This window comes from Vipera berus, assembly GCF_964194415.1.
Source record: "Vipera berus genome assembly, chromosome: 5".
Lineage (NCBI taxonomy): Eukaryota > Metazoa > Chordata > Lepidosauria > Squamata > Viperidae > Vipera > Vipera berus.
In genome coordinates, this window is record NC_138207.1 from 47,323,816 (window position 1) to 47,339,207 (window position 15,392).

Here is a 15,392-nt window from a genome sequence, read left to right on the forward strand (position 1 = left end):
CACCATATAAGAACTGCTTTATTGGATCAATGCTGACAGGCCTGGTATTGAATAAATTATTAAAGCAGCACACAAAAAGTATCTTTGATTGCAAAAAGTAACTGAATAAGTCACATTTGACTTTTATTCAGTACCATGACTAACTTAACTTATCTAATTTGTACACGGCAAGCTGAGAATAAATATTCCTGAAAAATTATCACAATTGTGCAGGTAAAGAAGGATTTTTTTAAATACTTGAAAAAACATCTAGCCATGCATAACTCTGAGAGAAGATGCAAAAACCTGGGGCGGTATCCTGGCCTCTTATCATCACTCTCATCAAACATCTGTATTTATAAATGAAATACCTTGAATACTAATACTTCTTGTTATCTCTAAAGACAGTGTTCTCTAAGTGTTTCTGAACAATGCACTCCCATTCTTGTACATGAGTTTAAATAAGATACTCTGTTTAAGGTAAGAATATCATCAAATAAGAAATTAGGGGACTCAGAAACCAGTATGAAAATATGTGAATAGAATAGGTATTGGCTGGTCAAAACAGCTAACAGGAATGCCTCATCTTACTTTTTATTCTAATTGCAATTATTAAATTTTTAAACAATTCAATACAATGTAAGACAGAAATGTGTTTTCTAGAATTGAATGAAAAAGCAGTGTCTGAAACACAAACATTTATTTCATTAATGTCTGATATATAAATCAGTGTAATTGAGGCAAAAGGGAAATAGTTTTTAGTAGAATGAGAGATGAACAAACTGGATTATAAACTCTGAATATTTTCCATACATGAGGGATTGGGAAACAAGGACAATATCATGAAAATCTATTTTAAAACAAAATAGTTGGATATGGTCATCACTGTCTGTGATTCAAATTCTGGTATGCTGTAAGAGATAAACTTAGTAGGGCCTCAGTATAAGTAATAAAATGTAAGACAAGTCACATACCATGGTATAAAAAGTTGTTATGCAATTGTGCAAACAGACCTTATTGTGGAAACAGCAGATATTGGGAGGTGGCACTGAGATTGACTTAAGGATTTCCATGTATGGCAGTGCTGACAGTGACAGAAATGGAACAGAACTATTATTCTTCATCTCCCAGTCTCACTACAACAGGGAGGATAGTAGTACCATACTGGAAGGAAACTACTTTGATAGGACTAGATTTGAAACTTCCAGGAAGGCCCTCCTCCATTAAGTGGCCAGATTGAAGGGCTTCAGTGAACTGGCAGAAGGTGGGGATTTTAGGTCTCTGATTATCTACCCAAAGCAACCATTGTGGTACCTAAGAATGGCCAGCTGGCAGAGAGACAAATGTGATGCATTCAGATTGCTGGCAGTTGGGCAAGGGGCCTTGGCACCACACCTAATAGTAGTGCAGTTTTGCTAGGCCTAAGATGTTGAGTGTAGTTTCCTGGGGAACTCCTATGCTACCAATGTTTTGGTGATATCCTACTGCTGCTGTGTGATTTGTTGTCCAGTAACTAGAACGAGGCAGTCCCTCAAGTGAGAGCCAAGGGGAATGAAGAAATACTGACTCCCAGTAAGGGGAAGGATCAGAGAGATAAGGAGGTAGTACCTAGCATAGTGGAAGAAAGTCTGTGTACTATGTTTACCTCCCCTTATATCAGTGTACTAGATTATAGATAGTCCTCATTTAGCAACCACAATTGGAATCAGCAATCTTGTTTTAAAGAAAGTGATCACTAATTTTAAATGATCTAAGTGATTAGAGATTTGGCCCTAGTGGTTTTCCAGGCTGCTGACTCCATGGATAGATTGGTTAACAGGTGAAGTTTAAGTTTGGAAGTTGGGTTCATACCAGATCTTACTTGAGGTGAGCAATCTGTGTGGAATGGGAATGTAACGGCTATATCCTGGCAATGTTGGGCCAAGGGTGATATGGCGCGGATACCAAGCTGACCATTTCATGATAACATGGGCTTCTCCACATATTGCACCTCATTTTTGCTTCAGACCACTTTAGATCTGGATATGGAAAGTATTGCTATTACTCCTTTGTCATGGTTAGATACTTCCTGGTCTAGCATAAATTGATGACTACCCATGACTTCCAAAGTGATGCCCATTCAGAGGATCCATCCCAGGCACTTTTGGATCCGAGTAGTTTCTGGTGAGCACTTGATTTTTCCCAAAGATCTGATGTGTGAGTCTACTGAGTGCCTGGATTGCTGCTCTCAACATAGGCAACAAGCCCTCATGAGCCCTCAGTGAAACTGCTTCTAAGCAGTTGCTGAATGTTGGGCCTATCCTTGGTGGCTGATGGGGTTTGGATTGTCAGTGGGTGTTGAGACAGCAGTGCCCAGAGAGTAAGTGGAGGAGTATGAAGAATGAAATTGAACACAATTATGTGTCAGATTTGAGCTTGCACCACAGTCATAAGAGAGATAAAGCATTCCTACTTCTCTCTTGTTGCATTGGCACGTTGTCATCCAGAAACTCTTTGCAGAATGGTTAATTCCCTTTGGAGAAGGAGCCAGTTGCAAGAGTGACTGTGATGACCAGTTAGCATAGCATTTTGCCATAGGTTTATTCAGATTCTCTTGACTGTGCTTTGGTATTGGCTAGAGTTTTGATTGGAATGTCTTGCCAGGCTAACTGGGACTTTTTATGTGCTAAGATGTCCTCTGTTACCTATGGTCTGGATCTCTGTCCCTCACAGCTCTTTATTTATTTTAATCAATGTAGACTCCAATTGATTCGGGGCTGCTCAAGGATAAAACAATACAACAAATATATAATGCAAAAAGAGACATAGCAATAAACAAGACAGCATATCTGGTCAACAATATGTATCATACACCTAGTAAGGGGATCCAATCACCCTAGTCCAGGGCTGTCAAACTCGCAACATCACGTGACGTGTCATGATGTATTGTGACTTTTTTGCCATTGCCAGCACTGGGGTGGGCGTGGTTTTGCTATGATGTATCCGGCCTGTGGGCCAGCAGTTTGACATCCCTGCCCTAGTCCAAAGGCTGGGAGCACAGCCAAGTCATTAAGGCCTGCCAGAATGCCATCAGGATGAGACCCTTCTGGATCTAAAGAGGAACCATATTCTGGAATGCAGGCACCATGACAGAGAAAGACATGATCATGAAGTTCCAATATGGTTAATGAAGGCTTCCATTGGTTGATCAAAGGAACATGTAGTACATTAACTTTGCCAGACTGAATCAGCTGGGTTGACATCACAGTCCCTGCAGTAACAAGCATATTGAATTGCACCTAGAAACAAACTGGCAACCAGTGCAGCTTGGAAAGCACGGGTACCACATGGGCATACTGAGGATAGTTAGGGGTGGGTGGGCCTTATTCCCTGGATCTGGAAGATTGTCAATGCCTTCTTACCAGAATAGGTGCTGCTGGGAGACATAAAGAGATTGTGATATATTCCCTACCCCTTAAAATCCAAAAATCCTTTTTGGATTTTTGCATTTTCCAGTTTAGGTTTTTAGATACTGTTCAATTGCAATTTTTTAATGTTTGTAATACGCCAAGAGTTCTGTAGAATTGTGGCAGGGTATAAATGGAATGAATGATCCCTGTTCAGCACATTTATTTAATAAAAGTACAGACAATGCATTTAACAACTGTTGACTACTGTGTCTTGCAGTCTCCTTCCCCATTATTAGCAGCTTTGATCTTCTTTAGTTCTTTTTGCAGCTCCTCTTCTGCAGCCAGTATTTCTGTTGGCTTTTGATACTATAGGAAAGAAAATAGCTTGAATCTCTGTTAGCGCAAACAGAAATGCTATTAATGAAGTGCCTCATTTGCAAAAGAGACGGAGCATTGAAAAAAAGAAAAGAAAAATGATTGGAATGTCATGCTTTCAGATTTATTTTTCAACCATTTAAGATATAATACCTAGAACATAAGGCTGTATCTCAAACATATTCCTTTTAATGCACATTTTAGTTCAAAATTTGGAAATCTGCCTCGTTGTACTTTTTGATCACATTTATCCTACTGCAGAGTGAAATATCCCATGGCAAAGTGTGCAGTTGAACTTTTCCAGCTGTTCACTGGATACCTCCCTGTTCATTGAAGAAGGTATTTCTATACCGAATATCATTGAAAAAACAATTGTTTCAGCTTAGAAAGAAAAATATTCAGGGTTAAATTTTGAAGCAGAAATAGCAGCATGATTTTTTTTTTGTCATAAGCCTAACTGGGATAGCTTTGGTTCTTAATTTGCATCCAAAGGCCGTTGTTCTTCATGTGCATTTACTCAAGTTTTATTCAGGTAGTACTGAATGGAGCCCAAAATTTCCATTGCTAAGCTAGTCAATTGTTAAGTGAGTTGTGCCCCATTTTGTGACTTTTTTTGCCGCAGTTGTTAAGCGAATCACTGCAGTTGTTAAGTGAATCAGGCTTCCCCCACTGACTTTGCTTGTTGGAAAGCCAACTGGGAAGGTTACAAATGTTGATTACGTGACCTTGGGACAGTGCAGCTGCCATCAATACGTGCCAGTTGTCAAGCCCCTGAATTTTGATCACATGACCTGTTGCTGTAACAGTTGCAAATGTGAAACCCAGTCATAAATCACTTCTTTCAGTGCCACTGTAATTTTGAGAAGTCATTAAGGGAATGGTTTTAAGTTGAAGACTACCTGTAAAGGCAGCATAGCAAAAGAGGACTGAAAACAATAATGTGCTAATGGTGTCAGATTAGCTTTATGAGAACTTACTGTGATGATCAGTGTATTGTTGGCATGAGTAAAAGTCAAAGCAGTGCTGTCCAAAGGCAGTTGGAATCTGTCCAAATCAGGAATAGTGAATTTCTTGTAGTATCTGAAAGTAAATGTGGACATGAAAATAAAGACTTATCTTTATGTAGAAGATAAATAATACCTAAATTACATTTTTACATGAAAGAAATTTCAGGATTGTTCCAAGAGTTTGAAGCTGAGTATCTTCCATTCAGACTGCAAGATTCCACTTAGAATTATTTTTAATATAGTAAAATACATAAATACATAAACTAATTGAGTTATATTTAAAAATCTGACTATGTCACTATTAATTTGACCAGTACATTTTGTTTTTAAATACAGCCATATACTAAGAACTACAGTAGTAAGCACCATTCTTTTTAGAAAAGACAGGAAGGAAAGAAGCAGTGGGAACCATTTCCAAAAATCTTGCCAAGAAAACTAATCTAGTCACCAGGAATTAACCTTCACTTAAAAGGCACAAAAACAGGTGCTTCCCAAACTTTATTGTGGGATACTTACTAAACAGATCGTTATCGCTCATAATGATAAGAGTTAGATAGGATACTGTAAGAGTTTGAATGTTCATTTAGTTTGATCACCTTGATTATGTATGGCACCTATACCCTCATACCTATCAGGCACTTAGAATGATCCATCTTCTGCTATTTTCAGTTTAAGATGGAAGGCCAATATGCTTTCTTCCCATGAAACATGACTGCCATTTAGTTCCTTTGGGGGATGGAAGTTTTCCTTTATGAATTATGCTGAATTATTGATGCATATTTGGTGCCCCAAAATGAACAATCCTTCTTAATTAAGCTAGTTTTGTTCAGAGGTTGACTGCAAACCACAAACCCTTTATTTTCCAAGCCTTCCTGAAAATGCATACAAAGGCCAACCAGCCAGGGCTAACTGCCTGCTAAAGAGGAATGTTACCCCAGGGCTTGGAGCCTTTTGCTTATATTTGGGAAAGGTGGCAGACATGGATAATAATGGAGATGTCAAAGGTTAAACAGCAAAGATTAGATGAACACAAAAGACAAGTTAAGGAAGTGTTAACTTCTTACTGATTGAGACAATAAAAAAGCAACTCCCCAAAGTAGCCCAGTGTTTCAAAGAGCCTATGAAGCCCACACTGAGAACACTAACTTTATCCCCCCACCTCCACCACCAATAGGGCTGAGGCAGTGGGGAAAATACCTGGTCTGAGCTCCAAATGAAATCTGTGAAAGATCAAAGGAAAATAGATCTGCTGTTTTGCCTCTTCCAGCATAATGTTAACTGCTACCTTGTCCTGCAATAATTGAATCTGTTGTGGCCAAGGAGGCTTTGCCTGTTTGTTTGGAAGTTTGCTTCAATGGATTTGTTTTACAGCAAGAGGACTGAATCAAATCCCACTTCAGCAGCCTTTTGCTGAGGCTAGAGGGGGCATTGTTGAATGAGTAGAAGCAAGTGGCAATGTTTTCTTTTTAAGGGCCTTTGGGAAATTATCTTCTCTTCCACCTTTACAATTGCAGAGTAGCCACTGAGTAACTCCAGGTTTCTTCTGTTATATCTTATGGGAAAACCTGCATCTGCTAAAATTCTAATTGTCACAAGATTATGCCATTGTCCTCCCTTTCCCTAAAGCAGAGGTAGACAGCTTTCTCATGATTGTAGGTCCCAACTTGCTTTTCCTACCAGCTGAAAATGACATTAGAAGAAGGGACTAAACCAACTTTTCAGCCTCTACCTTATTTCTACCCTGAATCCCTGACCCCACCCTAAACTACTACTGCTTAAATTTGACAGTAAATGGCTGAATTAAGTGACACAATTTTGGATGACTGTGGAGATTCTCAGTCATCCAGGTCATAGTTATCCCAAAAGTGCTTTTTCACAAGGCTACTGAACTTTGTTTTTCTTTGAAGACGTTTCGCTTCTCATCCAAGAAGCTTCTTCACCATTCTCAATTTTGAATGGGTTTGGGGGGAATTTAAAAGTGGGACATTTGGGTGATTTGTTACCTAGAATTTCCCCTCTCATTTTCATCTTTATCCATAAGGAACAAAATAGAAACAAACATTGCTGAAAATTGAAAATTTTGGTAAACATTTTAGTAATATATCTCAGGAGGCTGGGGGTAGTACATGCAGCCTATGGGTTGCCCATTCCTGCCATAAAGGACTAACTAAAATCTCACATGATCAGGCTGCAAGCACTAATGTGAATTGAAAATTATGTAATATGGGGATTGGGAACCTGTGAGCTGGTCCCGGGTGGAAGTGGGAAGAGGTTGCATCCATCAGCAGCCCAACACAGGGAGGGGAAAAAATTAATACTGTTAGACATGTCTAGAAAAAGGAGAACCTGGCTAGCAGTTTAGCAATAGGTAGAAATCCCCAAGTTCCCATGTAGACGTCATAAAATCCCAGTTTCAATAAAACAGTAGAATAATGTATGGAAGAATGAATAATAAGCAGACATACATGCACTGCTTCTGTTGCTTTAGCAAAAAGGACAAGGTATCTGAATCAAAATTATTTTACCTTCTGCCTTCCTCACAATAAAGAACAAGCTACAGTGAATAATGATATGCAATAGGAGAATGATTGAACAAGTCTTTTGTTCCACCACCGACCAGCCAGAACAAATCATGTAAAAGCTCTGTTTATTGCAGCATTAATCCAACTTTTCCTGGTTTCTTTAGTAGACAGAATTGAGATTTAATTTAGAATTTTTACTCAATCATGTCTGGAATTTCCAACAAGCAAGGCAAGCAATGTAAAATGTCTATGCTAATTAAGGTATCTACCCACCCACCCACCCACCCAAAAAACACCCCCATATAATGGTTTGTATTTTATATGCTAGGAGCAATGGCAACATTGCTTCTGAATTGTCCAAAATATGTTGGACTGTCTAAAATATACTCTGCTACTAAGCAGTAAATAATTTTTTACTGGATCTGCCCCATGGTTAACACTGCATCTTCTTTTTAGTATTAGCTGACAGCCTCAAGGGGGGCTATGAAAGAAACAGGTTTCTCCTATTATTTGCCTATCTGCAACTATAATTTAGAGCTACTTAATACTATACCCTGAGTTTTTATTTAAATATCATATCTAACAGACCTATTTGTCATAAATTTGTCTAGTTCTTTTTGAAAGGCATCTTATTAGTAAAAGCCAGTCTATGTCATTACAGTAAAATTTATGCTTGCATTTGATATGCAAGAGTACTCTGTCTTAATCTACCACAAGTCAAATTCATAGGTGATCCTGATTCAAAATGAGACTCTGCAGAAGGCTGGGCATATTTAATGACTGCTTAAATCAACAGATACTAAATAATCTTCCTACCTTTCAAAAGGGAATCCACTGAACTTCAGGAACCTGATTCTGTACCTGCCAGTTCCAGTGAGATAACAAAGATGCTAAGTAGAACGACCCATAAGGTTAATGTAGTCTGGCCTTTATTGTGAAATGGTTGACAAGTCCTGACCATGTCCCTAGTTTTTTATTGTCATTGATTAATTATACTCTTTGCCCTCAGAAGAACTTTAGCCTAACGTAAATGTCAAACAGAAAATAGAAGCTTTTGCCAATAGCACCACCTCTGGGTAAATATTAGGGATTGCATAAAAATGGAAAAGGTAGGAAAAACAAATGCTTTTTGTTCCAGGACTATAGCCTGATTCATACATAAAATTAAGACGTATCGATGTTTATTTTTGATTTAGCATAGCATTCAAACCTATCCATTAGGGGTATGTGCAAAATACAGTACTACAGCTTGTTCAAAAATCATACTCTTCATAGTGTGAATACTATAAAAAGGTCAGATTATTTTGCTAAAACCTTTAACAATATAACTGTTAGGAAAAGAAAAATTCAGAATATTACAACAGAGAACTTAAATCATTTCCACATCCTACAAAGTACCTGCAAATATACCCAAATTCATCCCACCGTGAGTGAATCTGTTTACTGACTTCTTATTTGTTGTGTGGACCACACAGCAGCGCTGATCCTTTTCTACTGAAACACTGTAGACATCTTTAGGATATGGTAGGTTTCGGATCCGCCACTGGAAACTGCTTTTGGTGTCTTTTCGCATAAAGACAGGCTAAAAAACAAAACAAAACTGAATTCAGCCCAATGTTGTTCAGTTCAACTAGACAGCAGCTGTAACTTTACTACAACAACATAAGATTTGCCAAAATTATGTGTGCAACTGCTGAATTCTTATCTAAATTGAAGCAACACTGATGCCAGCATCTTTAAGTTCAATATGTTTCCCCATGAGCTTTTCCCAATTTGTATAATACATTCATTTGTGGGATGCATTAAATGTATTCCAGATACACAAATTATGTTTTTAAACTGAGGAATGTGAAGGAAAGGGCTACTAGATTTTTGGAAAAATATAGACAGAAGTAAAAGATGGTTAATGAACAATAGTTTCTTATAAGAGGGAAAAAAATCCATTTCATAAAAAAACCACAATCAAGCTGCTTGGTGATAGTCTTGTAGCTCATTCCAGCCTTGTGTAAGTCTACAATCTTGTCCCTGACATCCTTGGACAGCTCTGTGGTTTTGGCCATGGTGGAAAGTGTGGAATCTGATTGGGCAAGCGTACTCTCCTGCCAAATAACATAATGCAAGGGCAGCCATTTGCAGAGTAGTAGGGTGTGCTCCACTGGTTCCAGCTAATTTTCTAAGGAGATTATTGAGAGTGGACAGTTGTGTGCACCCCTTCACCTCATAACATTTAAACAGATGCAGAAATTAGTATAGTGCAGATTCATCCAGTTTGTAAATTAAGGCTGGTTTTATTAACAACTATTTTAAAAAAAAAACACATTTGCCCTTGATTTATAAAATATCACATAATGACATATCACTACCGTGTTAAACTTAACACTTGCATGCTGCTATATATAATACAAATTTTTCAAAACACTTATTTGTTAGAAGTATGTGTTGCCCTTTGTTGAGGAGCTGACAGTGGTTTACTTGGCACTCCTTCATCCCATTTGTACCCAAACAAAAGTTTGTGAGGAGCTTGGATTGAAAGAAAGTGACTGGCTCGAAGACACCTAGTGACCTTCCATGGCTAAGAATGGACTTGAGCATGAGTCTCTCATAAAAGAGCCATATTAAACTTTTCATATTTACAAAAATGTCTCCACCCAACATTAATTCAGTTATTTTTGACCATAGTGAGCTTTCAATTGTAATTTCTCTGTTTAAATTACATTGAAATTTAAAGGATGGTTGCTATCTCTTACTTCAACTTTTATCATGTTGTGAGGAAAAATTGGAAGAAACAAATGCTTCGTAAGTTGTATTGAACTCCTAGAGGAACAGCATAACAACACATAAACCTTTATACATAGGAAAAAGACAAAGTAGAAATGATAGAGCATAATGGACATTTCTAACGTTCTGGATTATTCATGCAGCTTGGTAAACAAAGAAAGCCTTACATACTGCTGTATTTCCTAAATGAATAAAAATCAAGATAGAGAAATTGGGTAAAGTATATTTTCCCCTAATATCAAATGCTGAGGTACAAATATTGTATTTACATTGGTATTGCTCTCCTTTATGAACTCACGGTCCAGTGTTCCTGCTGCAAGCAATGTGGGTTCTCCCACTTCAACCTCCCAATTGCCATATGCACCCAGAGCATTCTTCTCTCTCCATTTTCTTACTGCACAGAAAGGACAAGGATATAGAAAAAAATTGATATATATTTTTTTCAGGAAAATATTCCCAATTGGGATATTAAAAAACTACTGCAAATTAAGTGAAATTTTTAATTTCAATTTATTTTTAATTATGCCTCTTTCCTTTTGGAGAAACAGAATACAGGTGGGTTCCTGGGTTATGATCACTCATTTAGTGACCATTCAATAGCATTGAACAAGGGGGACTTATATGTCCTCATAGTTTCAGCTGTTTGTAGCATCTTCACGGACACATGATCACGATATGCGTGCTCAGTGCCTAGCTCATGATTCCAATATTGCACTGAGCTGCAGTCATATGATCTGCTGGTTTTTCACAAGCAAAATCAATGAGGAAGTTGGCAGGAAGTCAGAAATTGTGATCACATGAGATCCTTGCTGAACTTCCTACATGGTTCTCACTTATCAACAAAATGTGAACTGATAGCAATTGATAAGCAATGCAATCCCGTGACATCAGAGTTTATGATCATGTCACTTAGCGGCAGCAATTCTGGTCCAATTGCTGTTGTAATCTAAGGACTACTTGTACATAGTAATAACATGAAGAGGATCCATATGTTAAAAGAGCATTTCAAAGTACTGGCTTTGAGCTTCAGATTATGCAACTTACTAACTTTGTCCTGATGGTTGTGCAGCATTTCAGATCCAAAACAAAAAATTGCTTCAGAACACATAGCATCAGTCACTCTCCCTGAGCCCAACCCACCTCACTGAATTGTAACAGGGAAAAGAGGAGGAAAGAATATTATGTATGTTTGCCAACTTGAGTTATTAAAAAATGTTAAGGTGGGATGAAAATAAATAAATAAATCAGCATGCAACTGATTAAATCACATGAATCTTTCCCTGGGATTCTGCCATAGTTAAATAGGGTAATTGCACTATTCTGGAAAAGACATAGTTGTTTACAGGAGTTGTAGTTCAGAGGTTATACAAGTGCACCAATGCATTCTAAAACACTTATTTTTTTCAAATCTGAAACACTGCATAGCCTTAGTTACATAGGCCCAGAGGGCCAAATCATCTGGGAAGTGAGGCTAATTCATCCAGGTTCCAGTCCTATAGATGCCAACACACATTGATTCTTCCCAGTTCAATTCATGCTTAAGGCACTGGTTTTGGAAATGCTACTGCAGTGTGAAAAACAGTTTAAAAGCAAACAACCTGATTAGTCTAACTTGCCCCAAACAAGGGGCAGCTGGAATTTCTTCTCCCCCTCCTCTTAGATAACGACAAGTTTGTTATTACAGTTATATTACAGATAATCCTCATTTAACTACCATAAGTGGTCTGGCAACTCCATCACAAAGCAACATGGTTAAGTGAAACATCACATGATTGATTGCTCAGCTCAGCTCAGCTCTGGCAGTCATGGCAATCTCAGTTACTTTTGTTCAATGAATCATATGCAGCCATTAGAAGAGGATCCCGCCCTCCCCAATATCCAAGCCATACTTCGAAGAAGGTAAAGGACTGCCTCTGCCCACCCATTCCCCTATCTTCTCCCCATCTCTGCCCTGTGGGTCATCCACCTATCTGCTGCTACCTGCTGCCCTTGCCACTTGGCTTGCTCGCTACTGCACTGCACATTACTAGCTGGGGTTTTCTTTTGCATTAGTGCAGCCGTGTCCTTCTTTCACGCCTGTAAGGAGGATGCCCAAAAGGAGGCCCTGGCCATCACACAAAAGAAAGCACTGGCTGCTGCGAGAAAGAAGGACTGGGCCAGCATGCGAAAGAAGAACAGTGCAGAAGGAATTGGTTGGTAGTGGTGCATGGTGCATAGCACAACACACACCCGCCTGTTCTGTAGCTCTCATCCGCTGACCTGTGGGATGTTTTTATGGCACCTTCCCTGCATGTGATGAGCCCAGCAGAGGGAGGCAGGCAAAGACGATGACAAAGGTCAACTGGGGATGGGGGTAGGGCAGCAGGAGAGTGGTCATAAATGCAGGCAGGCCGAATTTTGTTCATGCGATCACTGCGGCACTATAATGGCCAGAACTTCCAAGACTGGTTGCAAGTCCCTTTATTCAGCACTGTTGTAACTTAGAATAGTCGATGAGCAAATGGTTGGTAAGCAAGACTACTTATATACACCTGGGAGAGAAAAGTGCAAGAATTTAAAGTTTGATTTAACTAAAAATAAATCCTGCATTTGATCTATAGTAGGTGGTCAAATTCTCTAAAAAAAACCCAACAACAACACAGCATTGTGCCTTTGAATCCCTGCTTGCATCTCAAGAGAAGCATGATAAAGCCATGCAATCTCAGGAGCAATACCAATACAATGAGTGGATTAATTTTTAGTTTGATCAGATACCGTAGTATAACTGAGACATCAATGCTTGAGGTTAATGTTGTGGATAAGGAAACGGATAAGGACATGTAGCCTATCTCTCTAATCTCAGTGGCAAGGCCAACACTGATTTCACTACCCTTTCCTAGTATGGATCTTTCATTGTAAAATTTGCTTTACTGACCTGCAGTATGTGCAAGATGATTAAAGGCAAAACTTGTATTTCAAATCTACCTATACCATTCACATTTCCAAGGTTTAACTATATAAGTAAGAAAAGTTGGCTGGCTTACAGAGTAGCTGGTGTGTTTTCAGGTCATACTCTTCTGCCATCTCCTTCCCATCCTCAAACAGGTAATGGATTTTCCGTTTACCTAAAGAGAGCACAGGATGGGTGGACCTAAAAAGAAGAAATAGGAGGAAATCCCATTCCACAGCTTCAACATACTTTCTCCCACTTAGCCAGAGTGACGTTTAGAGACTCCAAATGCCTCACAGCCGTCCATCCAAATTACTCTTCTAAAGGCAAGTTTTGGTGGAAGTAAGCACCAATGTTAACGGGTTGGTTTCCACACGCTCCCCACAGTGGTGAATACAATTCAATTAGAAACAAACAGACTCGGGAATGTTTTCTATTACTCCTTTTTTTAAAAAAAAAATCTTTTAGAGGACATTTTAAAATTTGATCTTCAAACTATTCCGACTAGGTCAGGGGTCGGCAACCTCGGCTCTTTTATGACTCGTGGACTTCAACTCCCAGAATTCCTGAGCCAGCTGGCTCAGGAATTCTGGGAGTTGAAGTCCACGAGTCATAAAAGAGCCGAGGTTGCCGACCCCTGGACTAGGTCGCCCTGGGGTCGGCACACCCAAAAGCGAAGGTAGCCTTCGAGGCTTCAGCCTCCTCGCCACCTGGAGACCGGAACTGCCTAGCTTCTCCCACCTTAGAAAGCTCCCCAATGTCACCCGCTGCCCACTTGCCCGTGACCGGCGGGTCATTTTCCCCAGATCACCACGATCCCAGTTCCCGCCACCCGGTTACCATCCGCCAGCAGGGCGGTCTTCCGAGCCGCCCGCAACCGCTCCAGCCAACTGGTCCCAGCCATATTGCGGCTTCGCTCGGCACGTTACCAAGGCAACCCTCCTGGACTTCCGGCTCTTCGTCCCTTGACACGGAAGAAAACGCCGCGCGCAGGTCGTTCTGGTGTCACGGCGATACCGTCGGTAAGTGAGCGTTACCATCGATGTCGTTCTCCTCGGCCTTTCTGTGGGGCAAGCCCCTCCACCTTCTCCAGACAGAGGGGCAACGTAGGTGGATAGATGGGCTCAGGCAGCGTCGCAGGGCGGCGCGGCGTCTCTTAATCCTACTGGAAAAGCAGCAGTGGGCGGCAATGGGCTATAAAGCAGGGGTTCTCAACCTTGGCAACTTTAAGACATAATAATAATAATAATAATAATAATAATAATAATAATAATAATAATAATAATAAAGTTGGAAGGGACCTTGGAGGTCATCTAGTCCAACCCCCTGCTCAGGCAGGAAACCTTATACCATTTCAGGCAAATGGCTGTCCAGTCTCTTCTTAAAAACCTCCAGTGTTGGAGCATTCACAGCTTCTGGAGGCAGGTTGTTCCACTGGTTAATTGTTCTAACTGTCAGGAAGTTTCTCCTTAGTTCTAGGTTGCTTCTCTCCTTGACTAGTTTCCATCCGTTGCTTCTTGTCCTGCTTTCAGGTGCTTTAGAGAATAGCTTGACTCCCTCTTCTTTGTGGCAGCCCCTGAGATATTGGAACACTGCTATCATGTCACCCTTAGTCCTTCTTTTCATTAAACTACACATACCCAATTCCAGCAACCGTTCCCTATATGTTTTAGCCTCCACCTCCCTAATCATCTTTGTTGCTCTTCTCTGTACCCTTTCTAGAGTCTCGACATCTTTTTTACATCGTGGTGACCAAAACTGGATGCAGTATTCCAGGTGTGGCTTTACCAAAGCATTGTAAAGTGGTATTAGTACTTCACTTGATCTTGATTCTATCCCTCTGTTAATGCAGCCTAGCACTGTGTTGGCTTTTTTGGCAGCTGCAGCACACTGCTGGCTCATATTGAAGTGATTGTCTACTAAGACTCCGAGATCCCTCTCACAGTTACTACTATTGAGCAAGGTACCACCTATACTATACCTATGCATTAGATTTTTCCTGCCTAAGTGTAGAACCTTACTTTTTTCACCATTGAATTTCATTTTGTTAGATAGTGCCCAGTGTTCGAGTCTGTCCAGATCCTTCTGTATCTTAAGCCTATCTTCTGGAGTGTTGGCTATTCCTGCCAGCTTGGTGTCGTCTGCAAATTTGATGAGTTCCCCATCTATCCCCTCATCCAAATCATTAATGAAGATATTGAAGAGCACTGGGCCCAGAACAGAGCCCTGGGGCACCCCACTACACACTTCCTTCCATGTAGCTTTGCTGGGTGAGGAATTCTGGGAGTTGAAGTCCACAAGTCTTAAAGTTGCCAAGGTTGAGAACCCCTGGGCTAGAGGAGCACCGCGGTGATTTGGCCCTGACTGTCAGGAACTGGCTGTCATCCCGCCTCCCAATTCAGACGCTCTTAAA

The 15,392-nt window shown here is 40.1% G+C and overlaps 2 protein-coding genes across 3 annotated transcripts in view; one reads left to right on the plus strand and one right to left on the minus strand.

Moving 5' to 3' along the window:
* Positions 1-243, plus strand: part of FBXW4 (F-box and WD repeat domain containing 4) — an 88,744-nt gene extending 88,501 nt beyond the window's left edge. The window contains exon 9 of the mRNA XM_081328171.1: positions 1-243. This exon is cut by the window's left edge and continues 562 nt beyond it. The gene's annotated coding sequence lies outside the window, so the exon portion shown is untranslated.
* Positions 244-1,821: 1,578 nt separating this feature from the next.
* Positions 1,822-13,923, minus strand: DPCD (deleted in primary ciliary dyskinesia homolog (mouse)). Of its 2 annotated transcripts, none has more exons than XM_081328173.1 (6): positions 13,820-13,923; positions 13,074-13,154; positions 10,320-10,444; positions 8,671-8,854; positions 4,721-4,823; positions 1,822-3,734 (listed from the first exon to the last, which is right to left on the minus strand). In XM_081328173.1, exons 1-5 carry the CDS (start codon positions 13,881-13,883, stop codon positions 4,756-4,758), a joined length of 522 nt encoding a protein of 173 aa, XP_081184299.1. In that variant the 5' UTR covers positions 13,884-13,923; the 3' UTR covers positions 1,822-3,734; positions 4,721-4,755. The 2 variants fall into 2 exon arrangements, with proteins under 2 accessions (XP_081184299.1, XP_081184298.1); XM_081328172.1 differs by having other exon boundaries at positions 2,317-3,734; positions 8,721-8,854.
* Between the last annotated feature and the right edge of the window lie 1,469 nt (positions 13,924-15,392).